The 25,728-nt window shown below is 33.4% G+C and overlaps 1 protein-coding gene across 1 annotated transcript in view; it reads left to right on the forward strand.

The window, feature by feature from the left end:
• The first annotated feature begins 227 nt into the window (after positions 1–227).
• Positions 228–25,728, forward strand: part of LRP1 (LDL receptor protein 1) — a 70,633-nt gene continuing 45,132 nt past the window's right edge. Inside the window, exons 1-3 of the mRNA XM_075313397.1 lie at positions 228–335; positions 16,231–16,356; positions 16,471–16,590. Of these exons, the coding sequence (XP_075169512.1) occupies positions 272–335; positions 16,231–16,356; positions 16,471–16,590 (310 nt within the window). The 5' untranslated portion in view covers positions 228–271. The remainder of the gene's footprint in view (positions 336–16,230; positions 16,357–16,470; positions 16,591–25,728) is intronic.

Here is a 25,728-nt window from a genome sequence, read left to right on the forward strand (position 1 = left end):
ATTAGTAGCACAGCGAAAAAGTGGCACATTTGCCGATAAAGTGGCATGGCGGTAGCGTTGCTTCTTAGTAACCGAGCCTAAGAATCATCTTAGAAAAACTTTGGTGGTGTTTACATTTATGGCAAATTATTCGACGAAATAATTTTCCTTTCAGTGTATTTCAATTCAAATTTAATCTATTTCATTCAACTTTAAGTTCATTTGATTTTTTCTAATTTCAGAAACTTGTCCACCCTCCTATTACACATGCAATGATGGCAAATGCATACCAATGCGCTGGAAATGTGATTCTAAACCGGATTGTGATGATGGTTCCGATGAAACCATTGGCTGTGGTAAGCAAATTTTTTTCTCTTTTTGCTTGTTATGCTTTGGCTCTATCAAATTTGCCATTTATTGTACTTTCAAATTTTTATTTCCATTTTATGATTATGATGCTTAATAATAATGTTGTAAAACAACAATATTGTGGTAATTAGTTCCTAGTTGTATACATGCTAGAATATAAATATTTTGCGCCACTAATGAAGTTATTAGTGGTCGTGAAATAGAATTTGTCGATATGGATTTGTTGTGAAATTTTTATGTATAATTTTCATGTACATACAAATCGTAAACATGGCACTAGGTTTTAACGGAGGCGAAGGTCACATACCGTCCACCATGAGTTTGAGTTTCATTTGGCTTACTTGTGCAAAATGTTGGACATTTTGGAGAGTGGGTTAAAGCAAGTAAGACGGCTGATATCCTTAATCAACTCTACGGAATTACTATCCCAGCAAAAAAAATGGAGCACTATTTCAGCAGGATTGTAAGGCAGTACCAACTGCTTAGAAAACAACCGAATCAGCGCTGATTTTTGTGGGCGATGTCCCGATTTAGAGCAGCTTCTACAAAGCACTGATATAATTGATCATTTTAATAGAAATATTGCTCAGAAGTGATATATAATCTTCAGTATAGCATTGTTGGCGTGATGGAAAACAGCACTACCTTTCATGCATCTATACTGCATGAATTGGTTGCAATAACGTAAATGAATGACCATAAACTAGTTTGATTACTCGTTTACGTTATTGCCACCGATTCATGCAGTGTGCATGCACTGCCTACTTTATTGTATACCTAAAAGCGCAACTAAACTCTTACTGCTGAAGTATTTTTTGCTGGGATACTAACACATATGAGCGATGTTTTTAAACAGAATGTCAAGGTGTTTTCCCACAACGTTTTCGATTCCACTCCCACTCAAAGAAAATATTCCTTTGATTTAAAAATAATATAAATATTCCCCATTAAAATCTATACCCTTTTGCATGCGTTTGAATCAATTTTTTCAGAACTTTTGCCACTCTGCTTGAGGTATCTCCAAAACATGCATTCTGAACGCATCAACCGCTTCTTCAGGTGTCGAAAAAGGTTGATTTCTCATTTTACTAGAAGGAACTGGAAGTCATTCAGTACCAAGTCAGGATTATATGGCGGATGACCTATCAAATCGATGTTTTGAGTTCTCAAAAATGCAGTTGTTTGAGCCGATGTACAGTAGCTCTAAATCGGTTTTTTTGTACATCATTTTTTCTTTGTATGAAAACTGAGGAGTTTTTCTCTAAGTTTTCCAGTTTTGGGTCCCTAGTGGCCCCACGGGCTGAACTGTAGGCATTGAAAGGTGGTCACCTCGGGTGTATGAAGTTTTGTTTTAGCTGGTAATTCCGCAATTATGGACCGATTTCGACGGTGTTTTGGCAATATTGCTCAGGGTGGGTCCCTGAGTCGATCTAGCCATGTCCATCCGTCTGTCTGCGCACACATTTTTTTAATCAAAGTCTACGTCGCAATTTTAATCCAATCGACTTCAAATTCATTTTGGAAGAAATCGGTTCAGTTTCAGATATAGTTCTCATATGTATCTTGCGACCGATATATACTAATATGACACCAGAAGCCAGAATTTCAGCCTGATTTGCTTCAAGTTTTGCACAAGGAGTGCAATTGATAGTGTCGTAAAGTGCACCGAATTTTGGTTAAATCGGTTCAGATTGAGATGTAGCTCCCATATATATCATTCGCCCGATATACACTTATATGGCTCCAGAAGCCAGACTTTTGTCCTACTTTGCTTTAAATTTTGCACATGGAGTTGAATTAATATTGTAGCTGTCCATGCCAAATTTGGTTGACATCGTTTCAGATTTATATATGGCTCCCATATATATCTTTCCCCCCTATTTTCACTCATATGACCACAGAGGTCAAAGTTGTAATCCAATTTACGTGAAAATTTTCACAGAGAGTAGAAATAGCATTGTTACTGTAGAATCCTGTACTACTGCGGCTAAACACAAAAAATGTGTGGTTTTTGTTTCAATTAAAAAATTTGTTGAACCAATTAACTTTTATTTGAATATTTTCTAAAATTCTATTAAAATTTTAATTGGAAAACTTTTGGTGATATTTCTTTCTGTGAACAATAATAAAATTTATTTTGTAATCCAACAAAAAAAATGTAAGTTCTTCGTAAGTGCTATATATGGAATTTATTTTCACTTCACAAGAAGTTCTTTTGAGGCGATATATAAAAATTCGAAGTTTTTGCAATGAATTTTAATTGTCTGAATTTTACTGTGATTCACTTTGAAACATAGTTAGGATAAATAAAATAAAATAAAATAAAATAAAATAAAATAAAATAAAATAAAATAAAATGTTCCAATAACATTAAAATTGTTCCAATTAAAAATATAATTGATAGAATTACTTTTTGATTCAATTGAAAAATTTGTTGAACCAATTAAATTTTATTTGAATATTTTCTAAAATTCTATTAAAATTTAATTGGAAAACTTTTGGTGATATGTTTTTCTGCACACAAAAAAATTTTTTTCTGATTCAATCACGAAATTAATTGATCCAATTAATTTTTAATTGAAATGTCTTCAATCACAGAAATGTCTTCAAATACAGAAATGATCAATTAAAAAATTAATTGAAGGTCAATTAAAAAGTTAATTGATCCAATTAAAAAATTAATTGATACTATTATTTTTGTGATTGATTTTTGTTTCAATTAAAAAATTTGTTGAATCAATTAAATTTTTAATTAAATATTTTTTAAAACTCAATTAAAATTTTAATTGGAAAAATTTTCGTGAAATTTTTTTGTGTGTGTGAATACTAATAAAATTTATTTTGTAATCCAACAAAAACAAAAATGGAAGTTCTTCCTAATTGCTGTAAATGGACTTTATATTCAATTCCCAAGAAGGTCTTTTGAGGCGATATATACAAATTCGAAGTTTTTGCAATAAATTTAAATTGTCTGAATTTTAGTGGGTTTGAAACATAGTCAGGATAAATAAAATAAAATAAAATAAAATAAAATAAAATAAAATAAAATAAAATAAAATAAAATAAAATAAAAGAAAATAAAATAAAAATAAAATAAAAAAGAAAATAAAATAAATTAAAATAATATAAAATAAATTAAAACAATGCAAAAATGCAAAAAAATATTTGAAAAGTGTACCGATTCATTTTTAGGCAAACGTTAAATTTGCGATAAAATATATACAAGCATTATTCAAAACATTTTTGCATAAAAATAAAAATCGAAAACGTTGTGAAAATTTTAATTTTTTTTAATTTGTCCTAATTACTTTAAATAGAATCGGAAACACTGAAATAGTTTCACATCTGACAAACTGATACAAAATCAATGCAACGGATGCCTAAAGCCATTCCGCCCTATGACAAGCCCATGTAAAATTAATCGCTTCTGACTTAATTTTGCACCACGACAAAAGGAACATTTTCATTACTGTGTTAGCTACACTCACAAAAAAGTGAACCCTCTATTTTACTAAAGCCAATTTACTTTAGTTTATGGAATTATTATGATTGGAGAATATTTTTTGCGTACGTAAGTTAAATTAACTAAAAACCGGGGAAAAAATTATACACAAATGCAGCATAAAGATTTACAAAATTCGTACTTCTTACAAACTAGCTCATTTTTTTTTTGAATTTGTAAATTTTACTGCAAATGGGCCCATCTTGAACTTCCAAGCAAAAAAAAGCGTCGCCAAAAAAGTAATGAAAATGCGTTTTTTGGAGCCGGAAGTGGTGCAAAATTGGCGTAGAAGCGATGAATTTAACATGGGCTTGTCATAGGACGGATGTTCACAATTTCCACAGCCGTTGCAATGAATGTGCTTCACTTCTTAAGGTGTGATCCGAATTCACTGTTTTGGATGTAAAATAAAACAAGACTAGAGTCGGGCGGGGCCGACTATATTATACCCTGCACCGCTTTGTAAATCCACATTTTCGATACTACATCAAATCCGTCAAATGTGTTGGGTGCTATATTAAAGGTTTTTGTCCCAAATACATACATTTAAATCTGACTCCATCTGAACAAACTTTATAATCTATAGACTTAAAATTTAAGTCGACTAATGCCCTGGGATGGTACACTATGTTAGTAAAAACATATGGGAAACATTTTAATCTAAACCAATTTTGAGGCAACTTCGCAAAAGTGTATTTATGATTTATCGGTCGGTAGATATGTATTAGAAATAAAGGAAATTTTGAGTCGCTTTTACAAGTTTTCGACTTAGCAGTGGCGATTTTATAAGGAAAATTTGGGTATTTTGGCCATTTTTGCCCAAATCGGAAAAACATAAATATGGAAGCTATATATAAATCCGAACCGATTTCCAAATTTGACATGCATACTTAGTATTTTAATTCGCGTCAATTGGACTACAACTTTGACCTCTGTGGTCATATAACGGAACATTGGGCGAAAGATATATATGGGAGCTATATCTAAATCTTAACCGATTTCAATAAAATTTAGCACGCTTGACTACACTACTAATTGTACTCCTGGTGCAAAATTTCAAGCAAATTAGGGTAAAACTCTGGCTTCTAGGGCCATATAAGTCCATATCGGGCGAAAGATATATATGGGAGCTATATTTAAATCTGAACCAATTTCAATTAAATTTTGCACACTTGACTATACACCTGGCTATAGTACTTATTGTTCTCCTGGTGCAAAATTTCAAGCAAATCGGGGTAAAACTATGGCTTCTGGGTCCATATAAGTGCATATCGGACGAAAGATATATATGGGAGCTATATCTAAATCTGAACCGATTTCTTCAAATCAATAGGGTTATATTCTGGCCCAAAAGAGGAACTTGTGTCAAATTTGAAGGCGATTGGACTTAAACTGCGACCTAGACTTTGATCGCTAAAATGTGTTCACAGACAGACGGACATGGCTAGATCAACTCAGGGACCCACTCTGAGCATTATTGCCAAAGACACCATGTGTCTATCTCGTTTTGCAAACATATGCACTAACTTATAATACCCTGTTCCACAGTGTGGCGCAGGGTATAAAAAAAATTGTTATATGTTGCCGAATAAATATTTTTTTGTATAATTTTTTATGATTTTTAATGCATTCTAACCTTTGTTCGAAACTTTTGACATCAAATATTTTCAAAAATTTTTCTAGATTGGATTAAGCATTTTTTTTTTGAAAAAATTAAATAATTTGTACCATTTTGTTATTCCTTACGTTGTTTTTAAGCTATTTGAAACAAAAAAAGTTTTATAAATATGAAAAAACCGAGTTCTAAAAAATTGAATTAAAATAACTTCCCGAGTAGTTAAAATAAAGAACATCTTTGGAGGACATTTTTTGGAAGTGCTTTTAAAGTTGTGCCCTTAGAAGTACTTCAATTTTTTTTGCTGGGTTCCTATGGCACTAAAGACATTCTTGCAATTTTGAACTCAATTTTTTTTCCTTCAAACTAAAAAATGTTCTTTAACAAGTGAAAAAAAGAATTATGTGTAATACATTTTCTTGAATTTGTCGAAAAATATTTACTTATTTTTGTGATATCGGCGTGGTGTCAGCGTTTGTAATTAGAGGTGTGCGCGTGACACGAAATTCTCGTGACACGCGTGATTCACACGTGAATCACGTGAGTCGTGCACAAAATCCAAAGCAAATCTCGTGAATGTGCGTGAATGGGACTAAAATAAATATGTCGTGCATGAGCGTGCGTGAGAAATAAAATCGGTTCGTGAGTGTGCGTGAATAAAATTTCTGCGTAGTCACGCTCACGAAAAAATCAAGATTTAATTCATACTCGTATGTTAAATGAAATTAATTTAGCTCTCGAACTATTTTTGAAGTTTGTTACCTTTGCTGATTTCCGTTTGGAAAATGTCGTGAGGCTCGTGAATTTGTCTTGAATCACAAGAATTGTCGTGAATCGTGCGTGAACGTGAGTCCTTAAAAGTAGTTCGTGCGTGAGCGTGCGTGAGTACTGGTTTTCATTTCGTGAATGTGCGTGAGTGGGATTGGCTACAACATGTATCGTGCGTGAGCGTGCGTGAATAAACAGTTTGATTCCTGAATGTGCGTGAGTGTGAGTGAAATTTCAGTCCCGCGCACACCTCTATTTGTAATAGTGTTTAGTTAAAAATCTCTAAAAACTATCCAAATTTTCTAAAATTAACCAAAATGTTACTTCCTGGTGAGTTTAGTGTTTTTTCAGTGTACGCCTTTCGTTGTAACCCAAAAGCCTTTGCTATTTATCTGTCCGATTTCGACAAAACCCCATTTTTTTATATCTGCCAAATATTTACAATATTTATAAATTTAATACAGATAATGAAGTTCATGTTCAATGCGAGCAAGTATTGTCTATTAAATGATTACTATGAACACAAAAATGTGTCTACCGGATCATGATTTTAAATATCTGCTCTCTTGTACGGTTTTATTTGCAATCATTTAAAATTCACCATTTATATCAAATAATTGATATTTTTGTTACAATTTAAGCTGCCAGTACTACATGTAGTATCTATTTGAAAAATGCCATTTCGAAAATAAAAAGAATAATAAAATTGGAAATCATAGTTTATTATGAAAAAACGACCATCCATTTTTTTGTTTTTCTATGGATTTGACCATATGGAAATAATTTAAAATATTTTCATATTTTTTCAATTAGAGGATTTTTTTTTAATAGAGCTGTAGGAATTACTACTAAGTCTGGGAATTTGCATGCTCATGCATATTAATGATATGTGGCGCTTTTCAATTAAACATAGATTATTTTTGCTGAATGCAAAATGTCAAAATCCTGCTGCATTTTCCCACTTATCCTCCATCCCACACCTAGATTTTCTGTTCCTTTCATTTATTCAGGATATTATCACAATTATGCATTCAAATCCTTTGTTGTTAGAGTTGATTGGTCAATATGGTCTGCATCGACTTAATGTGAATGCATATTTCCTATGCGTTGAATCACGGGGAGGGGATGAAATGTTTAAAATGCCAGACAGAAATGTGCATTCACATTCAGAGTCTTTATCTGCATTTGAGGAACTCTTCAATCCGAATGATAATCAGGATTAAAATGTTTTGCAATTTTGTTTTTATATTTTACTTTGGCCAGCTGTCACTTTCAATGATTCGATCTCAGGGAATTTTTATAGTACTCCAAATGCGCATATTTAAAACAAACCCCTTTCAAAATGAAAAAAAAAAATACAAAGTGATTTTTTTATTATTTTCGTTAACCTGTATGTAAATTTAAAAACCTGATGTTTGTGTAATTTTAAAAGCATAAAGCTGAGTATTTTATATTCAGTAGTTCAACAAAAGTAAATAGGTTTTTGTGTCTCCAGGAAATGAATAAATTCAATCATCACCCTTTGTTCTGAGTGGACACATTTGTATACCCTTCACCACTACTGTGGTACAGGGTATAATAAGTTTGTGCATTTCTATGTAACGCCAAGAAGGAAAAGTCTGAGACCCATCGTTTAGTATACCGATCGTCTTAGAATTAAATTCTGAGTCGATTTAGCGATGTCCGTCTGTCTGTCTGTCTTGCCGTCCGTCTGTCTGTCTGTTCATGTATTTTTGTGCGCAAAGTACAGGTCGCAGTTTAAGTCCGATCGTCCTCAAATTTGGCATAGGGTCGTTTTTTGGAACAAAGACAATCGCTATAGATTTTGGAAAAAATCGGTTCAGATTTAGATATAGCTTTCATATATATTTATCCCCGATCTGGTCATAATTGGCGTGTTTATCAGCCGATGTTCTTCAAATTCCGTACATCCAAATTTTTTATGAGTCTCGAAAAACTTGCGAAATATCAGCCAAATTGGTTCAGATTTAGACATAGCTCCCATATATATCTTTCGTCCGATTTAGACTCATATGGCAACAGAGGGCAAAGTTTACTACCGATTTTCGTGAAATTTTGCACAGAGAGTAGAATTGACCAATGCTTGGTAAATTTGATTGAGATCGGTTCAGATTTAGATATAGCTCCCATATATATCTTTCGTCCGATTTGCACTTATATGGCCTCAAAAGCCAGAGTTTTGCCCTGACTTGCTTCAAATTTTGCACGAGAAGTACGTTTAACGTTGTCGTGTGCCAAATTTGGTTAAAATCGGTTCAGATTTAGATATAGCTCCCATATATATCTTTCGTCCGATTTGAACTTATATGGCCTCAAAATCCAGGGTTTTGCCGTGATTTGCTTCAAATTTCGCACAAGGAGTACGTTTAGTAGTACCGGTAATTGTGCCAAATTTGGTTGAAATCGGTTCAGATTTAGATATGGCTCCCATATATATCTTCCGTCCGATTTGCACTCATATAACCAGGGGGCCAAAGTTATACTCCCATTTACGTGAAATTTCACATAGATAGCAGAATTATTATTCTAACTATACATGTCAAATTTTGTCAAAATCGGTTCAGATTATATATAGCTCCCATATATACGTACACCAGAGTTGGGGAAATATGGTAGACTGTTACATATTTTAGACCCATTTTCAATGGAAGTTTCCTCCAAATAACTGGATAGCGTTAGCCGATTTAAATTTTAATTCTAGAGATTTTGTAGTAGTAAAAAAATTGTCTTCTTTATATAGCATCCAGCAAATGTGAAGTAGTTGAAATGGTAACACAAATTTTGGCCTACATAGGGGTGAAGGGTATAATATAGTCGGCCATGCCCGACTTTAGACTTTACTTACTTGTTTTTTACTAACATTGTGTTTCATGCCACGGCGTTAGCCGATTTAAATTTTAATTCTAGAGTTTTTGTAGAATTACAAAAAATTAAAGTTTTTGTGTCTGGAAATGCAAATTATTATATAGCTCCCTGCAAATTTGAAGTAAATAGTTGAGATGGTAACACAAATGTTTGTCTACATAGCGGTGAAGGGTATAATATAGTCGGTTCCGCCCGACTTTAGACTTTACTTACTTGTTTATGTTAAGTTGGGTACTGGGTTTGTGTTTCGCATTGAAAAAGGTCTTGATTTCGTAGTTAAGGTAGGTTAGGTTAAAGTGGCAGCGGGATTTATTGTCTGGTTCACTTAGACTATTCAGTACATTGTGATACGACATTAACTAAAAGTACCTAATACATATCGACACTTCTAGTTTTAACCGCTGAACCTACTCGATTATTTTCCTTTGTGGAACCAACCAAATTGTTCCAAAAACACTAGCAGACTGCTTAAGTTAACATTTTCCAGGTCCGCAAGTAATCTAAAGCTGTATGTTCCTAATATTCGCTTACGCCTTACACAAAATGCAGGACCAGTGTTGCCAGTATTTTTCTGGCTCTTGTCCCCAAACTATGATTTTTTCGTCCCCAAAAATCCCCAATTTAAATTTAAATTGCTCACAAAAATCCCAAAAACATTTTCGACAAGTTTTTTTTTCTTTTTTGAAAAAAAAAAAAATAAAAAAAGGCTTTGCTGTAGAAAATCAATAATAATTTTAAAATTAAAATTTTGTCAAATCCAGCAAGCTGCAATAAGATCTCGATTTCGAACCACAACACCAAGAGACTGGTGATCGTCTTCCAAATGCTGGAGATATAAAAATGGGAGTTCGGCAAAATTTTCTATACAGAAATAAAATTTTGACAAAATTTTCTATAGAAATAAAATTTTGACAAAATTTACTCTAGAAATAAAATGTTGACAAAATTTTCTATAGAAATAAAGTTTTGACAAAATTCTCTATAGAAATAAAATTTTGACAAAATTCCCTATAGAAATAAAATTTTGACAAAAATTTTCTATAGAAATAAAATTTTGACAAAATTTTCTATAGAAATAAAATTTTGACAAAATTTTCTATAGAAATAAAATTTTGACAAAATTTTCTATAGCAATGCAATTTTCACTAAATTTTCTATAGAAATAAAATTTTGACTAAATTTTCTATTGAAATGAAATTTTGACAAAATTTTCTATAGAAATGAAATTTTGACAAGATTTTCTACAGAAATAAAATTTTGACCAAATTGTCTATAAAAATGAAATTTTGACAATATTTTCTATAGAAATAAAATTTTGACGAAATTTTCTATAGAAATAAAATTTTGACAAGATTTTCTACAGAAATAAAATTTTGACCAAATTGTCTATAGAAGAAGAATTTTGACAAAATTTCCTATAGATAAAAGACGCATTTCTCTAATATAAAGTTTTTTTCTTTGTCCAAAAGTCGATAAACTTTTCAATGAAGTCGTATTGTCCTTATAATTAAGTGATTTGACTTAAATTTGTTGCCTTTTTGCATCTTGACAACAAAGCAAAAAATCGTTCAAAAATAGGACCTGTTTTTAAACACTTAATTTTAAAGACGTTTTTGACTTGAAACATAACATAATTTCTACTGGAAGTCGAGTCTGTATTTGGAAAATAAAGTTGTCGTTAACTCGTTTTTAAAGGATTTTGATAGCATATGAAGAAAAAAAGAAAAGCTGAAAAAACGAAAAATTAAAATTTGTTTCCAAGAAGAAGAATACAAAACCTAAATTTAAAAGAGAATTGTGTCTTAAAAGTATCCTTACTTGTATTCTCCGCTTCTTTGGCTCGGAATCAATACCAAAATTTTTAAAGTAAACACAAAATCTTTGGAACCGGGCATGCTTTTTTTCAGTGTGGGGTTGAACCCACGATGCTAATCATTGCACCACCACAGGGAGCCACCCCTGCTTAAGTGTATGTCAGCCGACATGAGATAGATCAACCTGAATCCTCTCTTCAACCTAAGCTAACACTTACAAACGTCACCAACATTGCTGACAGGTGATAAACAATCGCTGAAAAACTTGTTGTGCCTTAAATTCGTAAGAATTTTTAAATTCCTTCACATGAAGCTGAGTGAGCTTTTCGATTGCTATTCCGATTTATAAATATTACCAGTGCTGTTTGTAATTTTGCAATATAATTTTATCCGTTAACGAGTCATTGACTTTAAAGGCCAGCTTTCCAATTTTACGTTTAGTTTTGAAATTAAAAAAAAAAAGAAAAAACTATAATTTCACTAAGCAAACCTTTAGTCAATTGTTGATCATTTCCTGTAAAACCGCCCAGGTTCCTTTTCCCATCTTATATTATACTGCTATGATATAAAGCTTATTTCACAATGTCTCTCCTTTTTTCCCCCACATCCCTTGGCAAATTACCTTCAATTCATTCAGCATATTCCCGTTTAATCTTCCAAATGCTATTTAGCTAACTCACATAGCATACAACAAAACTAAACAAGCTACTCCTGTTCATGCACTTGTATTTATCATGCTGGGAGAAAGGAATACTCCAAACTGCCAAGGAAAACAAGCTCTTCTTTGTCCTTTACTTTTGTATTTGTTGAAAATTAATTTGAATTTTAAATCAGCAGACTCAGACCCCTTAGTTGTTTTTTTTGTTTGATATTGTTCCGTTTCCTCTTTAGGCGGCAAGGATTCGGTCGGTCAGTCAGTCCCTCTGTTGGACTAAACTTAGTCCCTGTTAGTGAAAGCTTACCCCAAGTATAAGATAATACATTTGATAGCTCTCTAATGCGCTTATGCCAGCATGAATGCAAGCACTCGGTTTGGATTTCTTTACAACATCCGTACATAAGGATAGGACGTAAGATCAACATGCATTCGATAAGGCTGTATACGGAATGAAATTGAAACAACTTATTCGCACATTAACCCCCATTTTCATGAAGCTTCGTTAGTGCTAGGGAGCCACCGTGGTGCAATGGTTGGCATGCCCGCCTTGCATACACAAGGTCGTGGGTTCGATTCCTGCTTCGACCGAACACCAAAAAGTTTGTCAGCGGTGGATTATCCCGCCTCAGTAATGCTGGTGACATTTCTGAGGGTTTCAAAGCTTCTCTAAGTGGTTTCACTGCAATGTGGAACGCCATTCGAACTCGGCTATAAAAAAGAGGTCCCTTGTCATTGAGCTTAACATAGAATCGGGCAGCACTCAGAGAGAAGTTCACCACTGTGGTATCACAATTGACTTAATAGTCTAAGTGAACCTGAAATATCGGGCTACCACTATACCTAACCTAACTTAAGGGATATTTATATATTTATTGCAAATGCTGAAAGAAACTTGTAAACTAATACAACCAAATATTTTTTTGGTGACATTTCTGAGTGTTTCAAAGCTTCTCTAAGTGGTTTCACTGCAATGTGGAACGCCATTCGAACTCGGCTATAAAAAAGAGGTCCCTTGTCATTGAGCTTAACATAGAATCGGGCAGCACTCAGAGAGAAGTTCACCACTGTGGTATCACAATTGACTTAATAGTCTAAATGAACCTGAAATATCGGGCTACCACTATACCTAACCTAACCTAAGGGATATTTATATATTTATTGCAAATGCTGAAAGAAACTTGTAAACAAATACAACCAAATATTTTTTTTTTCGAAAAAAAAAACATTTTTTTTATAATAACAGGTTGGCTGATAGGTCCACGGTCTAACAACGAAAACCACATTTTTTTTGTCAAAATTCGTTTTTATTATTCAACATAGTTCCCTTCAAGAGCGATACAACGATTATAACGACCTTCCAATTTTTTGATATCATTTTGGTAGTACTCCTTCGGTTTTGCCTCAAAATAGGCCTCAGTTTCGGCGATCACCTCTTCATTGCAGCCAAATTTTTTCCCTGCGAGCATCCTTTTGAGGTCTGAGAACAAGAAAAAGTCGCTGGGGGCCAGATCTGGAGAATACGGTGGGTGAGGAAGCAATTCGAAGCCCAATTCATGAATTTTTGCCATCGTTCTCAATGACTTGTGGCACGGTGCGTTGTCTTGGTGGAACAACACTTTTTTTTTTTCTTCATATGGGGCCGTTTTGCCACGATTTCGACATTCAAATTCTCCAATAACACCATATAATAGTCACTGTTGATGGTTTTTCCCTTCTCAAGATAATCGATAAAAATTATTCCATACGCATCCCAAAAAACAGAGGCCATTACTGTGCCAGCGGACTTTTGAGTCTTTCCACGCTTCGGAGACGGTTCACCGGTCGCTGTCCACTCAGCCGACTGTCGATTGGACTCAGGAGTGTAGTGATGGAGCCATGTTTCATCCATTGTCACATATCGATGGAAAAACTCGGGTGTATTACGAGTTAACAGCTGCAAACACCGCTCAAAATCACCAACACGTTGTTGTTTTTGGTCAAATGTGAGCTCGCGCGGCACTTATTTTCCACAGAGCTTCCGCATATCCAAATATTGATGAATGATATGACCAACACGTTCCTTTGATATCTTTAAGGCCTCTGCTTCCTCCATCAACTACATTTTACGGTCATTCAAAATCATTTTGTGGATTTTTTGATGTTTTCGTCGGTAACCACCTCTTTCAGTCATCCACTGCGTTCACCGTCCTCCGTGCTCATTTCACCATGCTTGAATTTTGCATACCAATCAATTATTGTTGATTTCCCTGGGGCAGAGTCCGGAAACTCATTATCAAGCCAAGCTTTTGCTTCCACCGTATTTTTCCCTTCAGAAAACAGTTTTTTTATCAAAACACGAAATTCCTTTTTTTCCATTTTAACAACACAAAACAATAACAAAAGTTGCTTCACAAAAGACGCTCTATCTCACAAACTAAATGACTTACAGACGTCAAATTTTGACACGAATCATTTGAAGGTTGGTACTATTTAAAAATAATATGCATTTAATACTAGCGACCGGGGGCTTATCAGCCAACCTGTTATGTGAAAAGGCTGTTATGGTGACGAATGTCCGATGGGAAGATTGCCAGCAAATATGACCCCATCTAAACGTAAACCGCACACTAGAAATACTAAAATTTTCAAGTCGTCAGACATCAGTCCGAGTCGCTGCCTGATGACGAGTTTGCAAAAACTATTGGAGTGGAGTATATTGATAAAAGGAAGTTCACCTCCTGCGGCACCACAATGGCCTAAGTGAGCCTAAATTAACGTGCTCCAACTAGAGTGATTAAAACTGGTAGACCGGTTTTTTTATTGTCAATGTAAACTGAAATAAGAAATCTTCCCGAATATATTTTCTGCGCTCTTTCAACTCGTTTGTGAATACTTCCAACGTAGTATTTGTCCAAGATGTCAAATAAAATACGTTAGTTTTCTAAAGAACTCCCAGAGTTATTTCAGTGACATAAAGAAATCGTGCTTGTTCAATTAGGAGCGTATATTTTGTCAACAAAATCTATGATATTTCTTACGTTATTATTATTCAACTTAATTTAGTGTACCTTACTGTAGAATATTTTGAAAAGTAACAAAATGATTTTTCGAAAATCAAATACAGTATATACAAGAGTCGAGGCTCTTCAAACCCCTCTTTAATATAACATTTCAGAAACATTAACAAAAAGCAAATGGAACCAAAGAATAAAAAAATATTTATTGTTACCGCAATTACAGCCCAGGAATTTAATTTGTACACGAAAACATTGAAATATTTTTTCCTTCATTTATATTAATTCAAGCGTTTTTGCTACTTTTTGGGAAAAACCGGTTGGACGGGTTATGCCGGTTATTTAATTGCCGCCCTTCGGTTTTAAAAATGGAGAAAATCCGACATTAAAAAACGAGTTTTTCGATCACTCTAGCTCCAAATCTTGTAAGGCTCTCTATATTTTAAACAGGGCGATTTGTAAATGACTACACAATGCTACACCCAAAGAAATTTGTTAGTAGGGACAGCACAATAGTCTGCTAAAATAGCAGAAAGTCTGCTGAAAAAGGGACAACAGTCACTGTTTGCTGAAATAGCAAACATTTCCTGCTATTTTTGAAGCTCGATTACACTAAAACATATTTTTTTTTGCTAAAACAAATAAAAATGTCAACTTATGAGCTATCCTAACATAATTAAAACAACATTTTATGAATATCTATAGTATTTGACCAAAAATCTGAATATTTATCGAATTGAGGCATAACAGCAAACAAAATATTTGCTGATCGTATTTAGGAGCTTGTAAGTATATTACACTGCAAAAATATACCAAACACTACTTTTGGTTCTTAAATATGCTTTGGGGAAAAATTTATAACCTAAAAATTTTATAAATTGTTGTTCATTTGGCCCTGAAGTACAAAAATATAACAGCAGACATCGACTGCTATTTTTAGCAGACTTTTTGTATGATTAAACCAAAAAAAGTCCCATGTTCCTTAAGATTTTCCATCTCTCCCTTAAGAATTGCAATCTCAATGTTATATCCTGAATATTTATTTGAGCATCAGTTGTCTGTTTGACGAAATAGTAATACCACCCTAACATACCGACACAGTAACTTAGCTGCCCCATTGTATTCTTGCTCGTTTGCAAAATGGTTATTTTGAATATATAAACACAAAACTCATTTAAAGTCATTTGCAAATTGTAGAGAGTTCAGTTTATTCACATTTGGATTTTTTTTTGTGTTTATTTTTTTCATACCCTTCTTAGTCCTTTTTCACTCCATGGTGTTTTGTATGCAGTAACTTTAATTTCCGTTTCCGTAGTTGAGGTAGTGGTAACCGATGCAGGTCTTGGAATGAATAAAATCTGAAGTCCTACAAAATGTTAGAATACAATAGACAGTCTACATATACACATGCATCATCACTGACCATGGACATGGACAGTAGTAAATTCACCCTTATCCATACCCATTTAAAAGTCAATTAGATAATTAGAGATTAAGGATATTAGGATATTTGGCTTAAGTATATCCTCTTTATGGGGCCCATGAAGCATACATTACCATAATCATCACCTTGTCCATTGTGTAGCATGATACCATTAGTGAATTCCTGAATTAATATTCCTGTGTTTCTGTCTATCTTCTTTCAGCCAATGCTTCCAAATGCAATGAGGGTCAATTTCAATGTACAACCACTCATAAATGTATACCCAATAATTGGGTATGTGATGGTGAATTGGATTGTGGTATATCAGATGCATCCGATGAAATTAATTGTAAGTTCTCACATTCGTTTAAACCCACTCCCCCATCCCCCACACCATCAAAATTGTTTGACATCCTTTACTAAAATTCATTTTTATTTTATTTTTCATTTTTTATGGTTTCAGGTCGTTCGGATACTTTAAAGTGTCAATCGTATGAAAGAGAATGCAACAATGGCATTTGTTTGGACATATCGAAATTCTGTGATGGCCATTGGGACTGTGATAACGATGAAGTCAAATGTGGTATGTTTGTCTCTTTTAGTATATTGGGTCTTTGCCGCGATTTCCTACAAAATCATTGCTACTTTTAGTATTTTTTTTATTTCTCTAAAGCGTACACTATGGCCGGATAATTTTATGTTCTTTTATGTTTTTTGATACGAAAAATTTTTACTTGACCAAAAGTTCAGAAACTTTTCATTAATGACGTTCTTAGAGTTAGGTGATTCTAATTTAATATAGTTACCTTTACATAAAAGAAAATTCCATTTCATTGAGTACAACTTTGTTTTAATAAATCTCCAAAATTAATAAAATTCCATTAAAAAGGAGATACACACAAAAAAATTTCACGAAAAATTTTCCAATTAAAATTTTAATAGAGTTTTAAAAAATATTCAATTAAAAATTTAATTGATTCAACAAATTTTTTAATTGAAACAAAAATCACTCATAAAAATAATAGTATCAATTAATTTTTTAATTGGATCAATTAACTTTTTAATTGACCTTCAATTAATTTTTTAATTGATACTATCATTTCTGTGATTGAAGACATTTCAATTAAAAATTAATTGGATCAATTAATTTCGTGATTGAATCAGAAAAAATTTTTTTTGTGTGTATCTTTCAAGACTTTATTTTGAATACTATTTTTATTTGAAAAATTATATTATAAAATTATTATGTAGATTTTTACCGCCATTATTTAAATGATTACGAGGAGTAGAATCTGGAATCAGTTTCAAGAAATTTTCATGATCAGTGCGCCTGCTATACACTGAAAGAAGAGGATCGAAATTTTAGACAAGCAAAGATTTCTTTTGACACAAATTTTAGAGACAATCGTTGAATCGCTTATCAAAAATTCGGATTAATTTCCTCTAAACGAAAAAACTTTATACGAAAGGGAATTTCGTTTGTTTAAAATTTCATTCCGGAGGGAAATATTTTTTCTTTGGTTGTTCCCTAAGGAAGTTAAATCGGTCTATATCGATGACTTACCAAATGGACCGTTAAAAATAAATGCCTTACCAAATGGACAGGTAAAAATAAATGCGATACAAATTTTTGAGGGTCTAAAATACCAGTATATTTACAATTTCAGGCAAATCGGATAAAAACTACGGTTTCTAGAAGCCCAAGGATTTAAATCGGGAGATCGGTCCATGTGGGGGCTATACCAAAACATGGGTCGACATACATCATATTCGGCTGATCTATTTGTGGTCATCCGGATTCTAGAAGTACTAGGAATAAATTCGGGTGGTAGGTCTATATGGGGGCTATATCAAAACATGGACCAATACTCACCATTTTCGACACACCTCTTAATGGCCCTCAAATACCTCTTCCAATTTCAGACAGATTGGGTAAAAACTACGAATCCTTGAAGCACGAGAAGTAAAATCGGCAGATCAGTCTATAAGGGGACTATACCAAAACATGGACCGATACGGACCATTTTCGACACACCTCTTTATGGTACTAAGATACCTCTAGATTTCTAATTTCTGGCAAATTGGATAAAAACTACGTATTCTAGAAGCCCAAGAAGTAAAGTCGGGAGATCGGTCTATATGGGGGCTATACCAAACCATGGACCGATACACCCCAATTTCGGAACACCTAACATATTTGCGGTCATAAAATACTTCTAGATTTCAAATTTCAGGCAAATCGGATAGTAAATACAGTTTCTAGAAACCCAAGAAATAAAATCGGGAGATCGGTCTATATGGGGGCTATACCAAAACATGGACCGATACGGACCATTTTCGACACACCTCTTTATGGTCCCAAAATACCTCTATATTTCCACTTTCAGGCAAATCGGATAATAAATACTGTTTTTAGAAGCCCAAGAAGTAAAATCGGGTGATCGGTATATATTTAGGGGCTATACCAAAACATGGACCGATACATTTCATTTTCGACACACTAGTTGGTGGTCCTAGAATAGCTCTAGATTTTAAATTTCTGGCAAATCGGATAGAAAATACAGTTTCTAGACGCCCAAGAAGCAAAATCTTTAGATCGGTCTATATGGGGGCTATACCAAACTATGGACCGATACACCCCAATTTCGGCGCACCTATTTGTGGTCATAAAATACTTCTAGATTTTAAATTTCAGGCAAATCGGATAGAAAATACAGTTTCTGGACGCCCAAGAAGCAAAATCGGGAGATCGGTCTATATGGGGGCTATACCAAAACATGGACCGATAGGCACCGTTTTCGACACATCTTTTGATGGTCCTAAAATTCCTTTAGATTTCCAATTTCAGGCAAATTGGATGAAAACTACAGTTTTTATAAGCCAAAGACCCCAAATCGGGAGGTCGGTCTATATGGGGACTATATCAAAACTTGGACCGATATAGCTCATCTTCGAACTTGACCTGCCTACAAAATTTCAGGACGATAGCGCCATTATTGAAGGCTGTAGCGTGATTACAACAGACAGACAGACGGAAATGGTTATATCGTCTTAGAATTTCTCCCTGATCAAGAATATAAATACTTTATATAGTCGAAAAACGATATTTCGATGTATTACAAATGGAATGACAAACTTATTATACGCACATCACCATTCTATGATGGTGGGTATAACAAAGTAAAAAATTCAACAAATAAATAATATTCAGTAATAAAAATAAATAAATAATACAACGCAATACATGAGAAAACTGGCTCACCAATAATCTCTTCCTATTGTAAATGATGACGTTTCTTATCAAAAATATATACCTAAAGTGAAAATATTGTAAACATATTTCTAAACCAATATTGTAGAATATTGGAAACTATGCTTTTTAAGTATTTCTACTCCATAAAAATTTGAAAAATGACACAATTATAATTTGCTCAAATTTATTATTATTATTATTTTTGGAACATTCCTCGTAATCGTCCAAAAAAGCTTAAAATTCAAATATTTTTTAAAAATAATTATAGTCAAATATACCAGAATTTTATTACACCCGGAGCCACACTTTGGAACAGGGTATTATAAGTTAGTGCATATGTTTGCAATACCCAGAAGGAAACGAGATAGACATATGATCGGTCCCTGAGTCTGTGAACACATTTTTGTAATCAAAGTGTAGGACGCAGTTTTGGTCCAATCATCTTCAAATTTGGCACATGAATTGTTTATGGGTCCGAGTAGAACCCTATTGATTTTGGAACAAATCGGTTCAGATTTAGATATAGGTTTCATATATATGTTCGGTTCAGATTTCGATTTACCTCCCATATATATCTTTCGTCCGATTTACGCCCATATAACCACAGAGGTCAAAGTTTTACTCCGAATTACTTGAATCGAAAACATGTAAAAATGACTCAAATTCTCCTATAATACATATCTATCGACCGATAAATCATAAATGCACCTTTCCCAAAAAGCCACCGTGGTGCAATGGTTAGCATGCCCGCCTTGCATACACAAGGTCGTGGGTTCGATTTCTGCTTCGACCGAACACCACAAAGTTTTTCAGTGGTGGATTATCCCACCTCAGTAATGGTGGTGACATTTCTGAGGGTTTCAAAGCTTCTCTAAGTGCTTTCACTGCAAAAAGGAGGTCCCTTGTCAATGAGCTTAACATGGAATCGGGCAGCACTCAGTGATAAGAGAGAAGTTCAACAATGTGGTATCACAATGGACTGAGTAGCCTAAGTGAGCCTGATACATCGGGCTGCCACCTATCCTAACCCAACCTTGCACAAAAATTGCTTTAGATTTAAATATTTCCCATATTTTTTACTAACATTGTGATCCACCCCAGGGGATTAGCCGACATAAATTTTAACACCCAACAAATTTGAAGGATTTGAGATGGTATCGAAAATGTAGAAGTGTTGCAAGTTATATTATAGTCGGCCTCGCCTGACTTTAGACTTTACATACATGGTTTTGTATTCGAAGTTTCGTATCGCAGACTATTGAAAACAGAAATTAGAATAAAAATCGGAGCACATATTTTTTTGCTGTTTTTGAAGCATTGTATGACGGCGCCAAACCCTAAACACACAGTGCAACACAAAAAATCCAAACAAAAATCACTTATCCCAGCCGAAAGTACTCGGTGAGAGGAGAAAAGTAATTTCTGGATTTTGCCAGATTGGTTGCAGTTCGTCTTTTAAGAGCCTCTTCGCCAAATTCAATTTTCAGCACCTTTTATAGTACATGCCAACATCATATGATCACTCCTTGATAGGATGGTGGTATATTAACTTTGTCATTCCGTTTGTAACACATCGAAATGTTGCTCTAAGACCCCATAAAGTATATATATATTCTGGGTCGTGGTGAAATTCTGAGTCGATCTGAGCATGTCCGTCCGTCCGTTGAAATCACGCTAACTTCCGTACGAAACAAGCTATCGACTTGAAACTTGGCACAAGTAGTTGTTATTGATGTAGGTCGGTTGCAAATGGGCCATATCGGTTCACTTTTACGTATAGCCCCCATATAAACGGACCCCCAAATTTAGCTTGTAGACCCTCTAAGCAGGGCTGTGGAGTCGGAGTCGGAGTCGGAGTCTTGGAGTCGGAGTCTGAAGATTTGGCTGGAGTCGGAGTCGGAGTCGGAGTCGTAAAAATTTTGCTCGACTCCGACTCCGGCTAAACCAAATTTTTTAAAACACTTCACATTTTTGTAACTAAAAAAGTTTTTACGCAAATTAGTTTCCAATGCGTTATGCATTCGATCAATGTACACCATGATTGGAAATGAAAATCAACTTCCAATTACGGCTATCATTTTATGTTTCCTAGAATGTTAGACTAGCAAATGGGCTGGATCGATCCATTTTAATCCCCATATCAATTTATTTGAAATAATTCGAACAACAATTCGAATTTATTGTTTTTAATTTTATTTTAAGGCTATATACCTACACACATATGACAGAAAAAATTGTCAAAGCTGTTTTTTATAGAAAATTTTGTCACTATTGTATTTATATGGAATGTTTTGTCAAAATTTAATTTCTATAAAAAAATTATTCGAAATATTATTACTATAGAAATATTTTTTTCTATAGAAAATTAAGTCAACATTTATTTCTATAGAAAATAAAAAATAAAACAAGTATATACAGCAGTAAGTTCGTCCGGGCCGAATCATAAATACCCACCACCATGAATCAAATATACTAATTTCCTTAGAAAATTTCATGGGGGTTTGATGACAGATCAGTTTAACCAGTTCGCATCCCGAAAATAAATGCAAAGATTTTACCTATCAGATTCCGGATTTATAAGAACTATTTTTGTTTGAGTTTTAAAGAAATCATAAACATATCCTGTAAATGTGCAAGAAAATTAAGAAAAACTACCTTGATTTGAAATCTAAAATCTATAGTACACCAACTGTTTTATGATTACGAGAAGTAATATCTGGCAAATTTACATTTATGGTAAATGCACCTTCTGTACCCTCAATATCTGAAATCGGTCTATATGGAGGCCTTACCAGCGTTGCAACAACGAATTTTTATTTTGGACCAAATTTTTCCAAAATTCGTACCAGGGGACCAGTTTTCTAATTTAAATTAATATAATTTAAAAGTTACAATTTTTCTAAAATTTTTCTTCGAAAGAAATTTTTTTCAAAATATTATTTCTATATAAAATTTTGACCTCATTCTATTTCTATCGAAAATTTTGTCCATATTATATTTCTATAGAAAATTTGGCCCAAATTTTAATTCAATAGATTTCATTTTAGCCAAAATTTCAATTTAGCCAAAATTTAATTTCTATAGAAAATGTAGCCAAAGTTTAATTCTATTGAAAATTTAGCCAAAATTTAATTTCTGTAAAAAATTTAGCCAAAATTTTATTTCTATTACATATTTAGAAGAAATCTTTTTCTATAGAAAGTTATCGCAAAATTTTATTTTTTCTTAAAATTTGTACAAAATTTTTGCATAATATTGTATCCCAAAATTTTTTAAGAAGCTTATTTCTATACAAAATTTTGTTAAAATTTTATTTCTATGACAAATTTGTTAAAATTTTATTTCTATGAAAATTTTGTTAAAATTTTATTTCTATAGAAATTTTTGTCCAAATGTTATTTCTGCAGAAAAATTCCATTTGGTCTGACCATCGGACCAACTTCAATAATTTTTTGGGTCTATTTTGGTCCAATCGGACTAATGGGGCTACGCCAAAAACATGGAAGTATACGTACAGTATTCAGCACATCTATTGTAGTTCTAGAATATAGACCCCAAAACGGAGGGCCGGTTTATAAGGGGACTATATCAAAAACTAGACCGATATACAATATATTCGGCATACCTCTTAATGGTCCTAGAATACCTCCAGATTTCCAATTTCAAGCAAATTGGATAAAAACTACGGATTGTAGAAGTCCAAGAAGTAAACTCGTAACATCGGTCTAAAAGGGGGCTATATCAAAACTTCGTCCGATAATGACCATCTTCGGCACGCCTTGTAATGGTCCTATAATACCTCTAGATTTCCAATTTCAGACAAATTGGATAAAAACTACGGATTCTAGAAGCTCAAGAAATAAAATCGGGAGTTCTGTCTATATGGGAGCTATATTAAAACATGGTCCGATAATCACCATTTTCAGCACTCCTCCTTATAGCCCTAGAATACCTCTAGGTTTCCAATTTCTGGCAAATTGGATAAAAACTACGGTTTTTATAAGCCCAAGACCCCAAATCGGGCGATCGGTTGATATGGGAGCTATATCAAAACCTGGACCGATCTAGCTCATCTTCGACATGACAAACTTATTATACCCCTGTCACCATTCTATGGTGGTGGGTATAAAAATATTTTTATGTAGAAAATTTTGTCAAAAATTTATATAGAAAATTTAGCCAAAATTTTGCTTCTATAGAAAATTGTTCAAAATTTTATTTACACAAAAAATTTTCCAAAATTTCTATTAATAATTTTTTCAAATTTTTTCTATAGAAAATTGTGCCAAAATTTTGTTACTATAGATTTTTTTTATACAAAATTTATACAACATTTTATGTCGATAGAAAATTTAGTCAACATTTTATTTTTATACAAAATTTTGTCTAAATTTTCTTTCTATAGAAAATTTTGCAGCATTTTATTTCTTTAGAAAATTTTGCAAAATTTTATTTAGTACACAAAAAATTTTCCAAAAATTTCTATTCATATTTTTTTAAAAATTTTATTTCTATAGAAAATTTTGTCAAAATTTGTTTACTATAGTTTTTTTTATAGAAAATTTTGTCAAAATATATTTATATAGAAAATTTTCTCAAACATTTATTTATATAGAGAATTTAGTTCAAATTTTGTTTCTATAGAAAAATTTGCAAACTTTTATTTACTACACAAAAATTTTTCCAAAATTTCTATTTATATTTTTTTTTCAAAATTTTATTTCTATAAAACAATTTGTCAAAATTTTATTTCTATAAAACAATTTGTCAAAATTTTATTTATATAGCAAATTTTCTCAAATTTTTTTCTTACTGATACTCACTGCTAAGTCGAAAACTGGTAAAAGTGACTCAAATTTTGCTATATAAAAAATTATGAATGTTTCCCAAATATTGCACGAGATTTTGTAGAAGTCTGATTTCAGATTTTATCAAAATGTAGATCTAAATACAAAGTTGTGCAGAGTATGTTACAATCGGCCCGCCCGACTTTAGACTTTCTTTGCATTTTTATTTTTTGCTATAATTGTGTTACGTCCCATAACGTTAGATTTAAATTTTAGGTACAGAGATTTTCTAGAAGTATATACAATTTTGTCTAAATCGATTCAGATTCAAATTCATGCATATGGGAATATAACCCTTTATAATAATTTTCGTCCACAAATACATATACTGTCGGTATCTTCTCATATTATGATGGGTATTTATATCATTATTTTATTTATTAAACATTGCCCTAAATTTGAAATAAAGAGTTTAATTGGTATAAATGCGAAATTAAGACCTTTCTTGCACACATAAATAAATACGATACTTTATATCGATCCATATATATACCCCATATATACCCTCACAATAGAACTACAAATTAGTGGTACTAAAATGAGATTTAGTTATATTACCCGGAGTCGACTCCGGAGTCGGAGTCGGAGTCGAGCTGATGAAAAATGCTGGAGTCGGAGTCGGAGTCGGAGTCGAGCAAAATTGGCTCGACTCCACAGCCCTGCCTCTAAGAGAAGCAAATTTCATCCGATCCGTCTGAAATTTGGTACATGGTGTTAGTATATAGTCTCTAACAACCATGCAAAAATTGGTCCACATCGGTCTATAATTATATAACAGGTTGGCTGATAAGTCCCCGGTCTAACAACTAAAAACACATTTTTTTGTCAAATTATTATTCAACATAGTTCCCTTCAAGAGCCATACAACGATTATAACGACCTTCCATTTTTTTATACCATTTTGGTAGTACTCCTTCGGTTTTACCTCAAAATAGGCCTCAGTTTCGGCGATCACCTCTTCATTGCAGCCAAATTTTTTCCCTGCGAGCATCCTTTTGAGGTCTGAGAACAAGAAAAAGTCGCTGGGGGCCAGATCTGGAGAATACGGTGGGTGGGGAAGCAATTCGAAGCCCAATTCATGGTTTTTGTGCCATCTTCTTCAAAAGGGGCCGTTTTGCCGCGATTTCGACCTTCAAACGCTCCAATAACGCCATCTAATAGTCACTGTTGATGATTTTTCCCTTCTCAAGATAATCGATAAAAATTATTCCATGCACATCCCAAAAAGCAGAGGCCATTACTTTGCCTGCGGACTTTTGAGTCTTTTCACGCTTCGGAGACAGTTCACCGGTCGCTATCCACTCAGCCGACTGTCGATTGGACTCAGGAGTGTAGTGATGGAGGCATGTTTCATCCATTGTCACATATCGACGGAAAAACTCGGGTGTATTACGAGTTAACAGCTGCAAACACCGCTCAGAATCATCAACACGTTGTTGTTTTTGGTCAAATTTGAGCTCGCGCGGCACCCATTTTGCACAGAGCTTCCGCATATCCAAATATTGATGAATTATATGACCAACACGTTGCTTTGATATCTTTAAGGCCTCTGCTATCTCGATCAACTTCATTTTACGGTCATTCAAAATCATTTTGTGGATTTTTTTTTATGTTTTCGTCG

This window comes from Haematobia irritans, chromosome 5, assembly GCF_050003625.1.
Source record: "Haematobia irritans isolate KBUSLIRL chromosome 5, ASM5000362v1, whole genome shotgun sequence".
NCBI lineage: Eukaryota > Metazoa > Arthropoda > Insecta > Diptera > Muscidae > Haematobia > Haematobia irritans.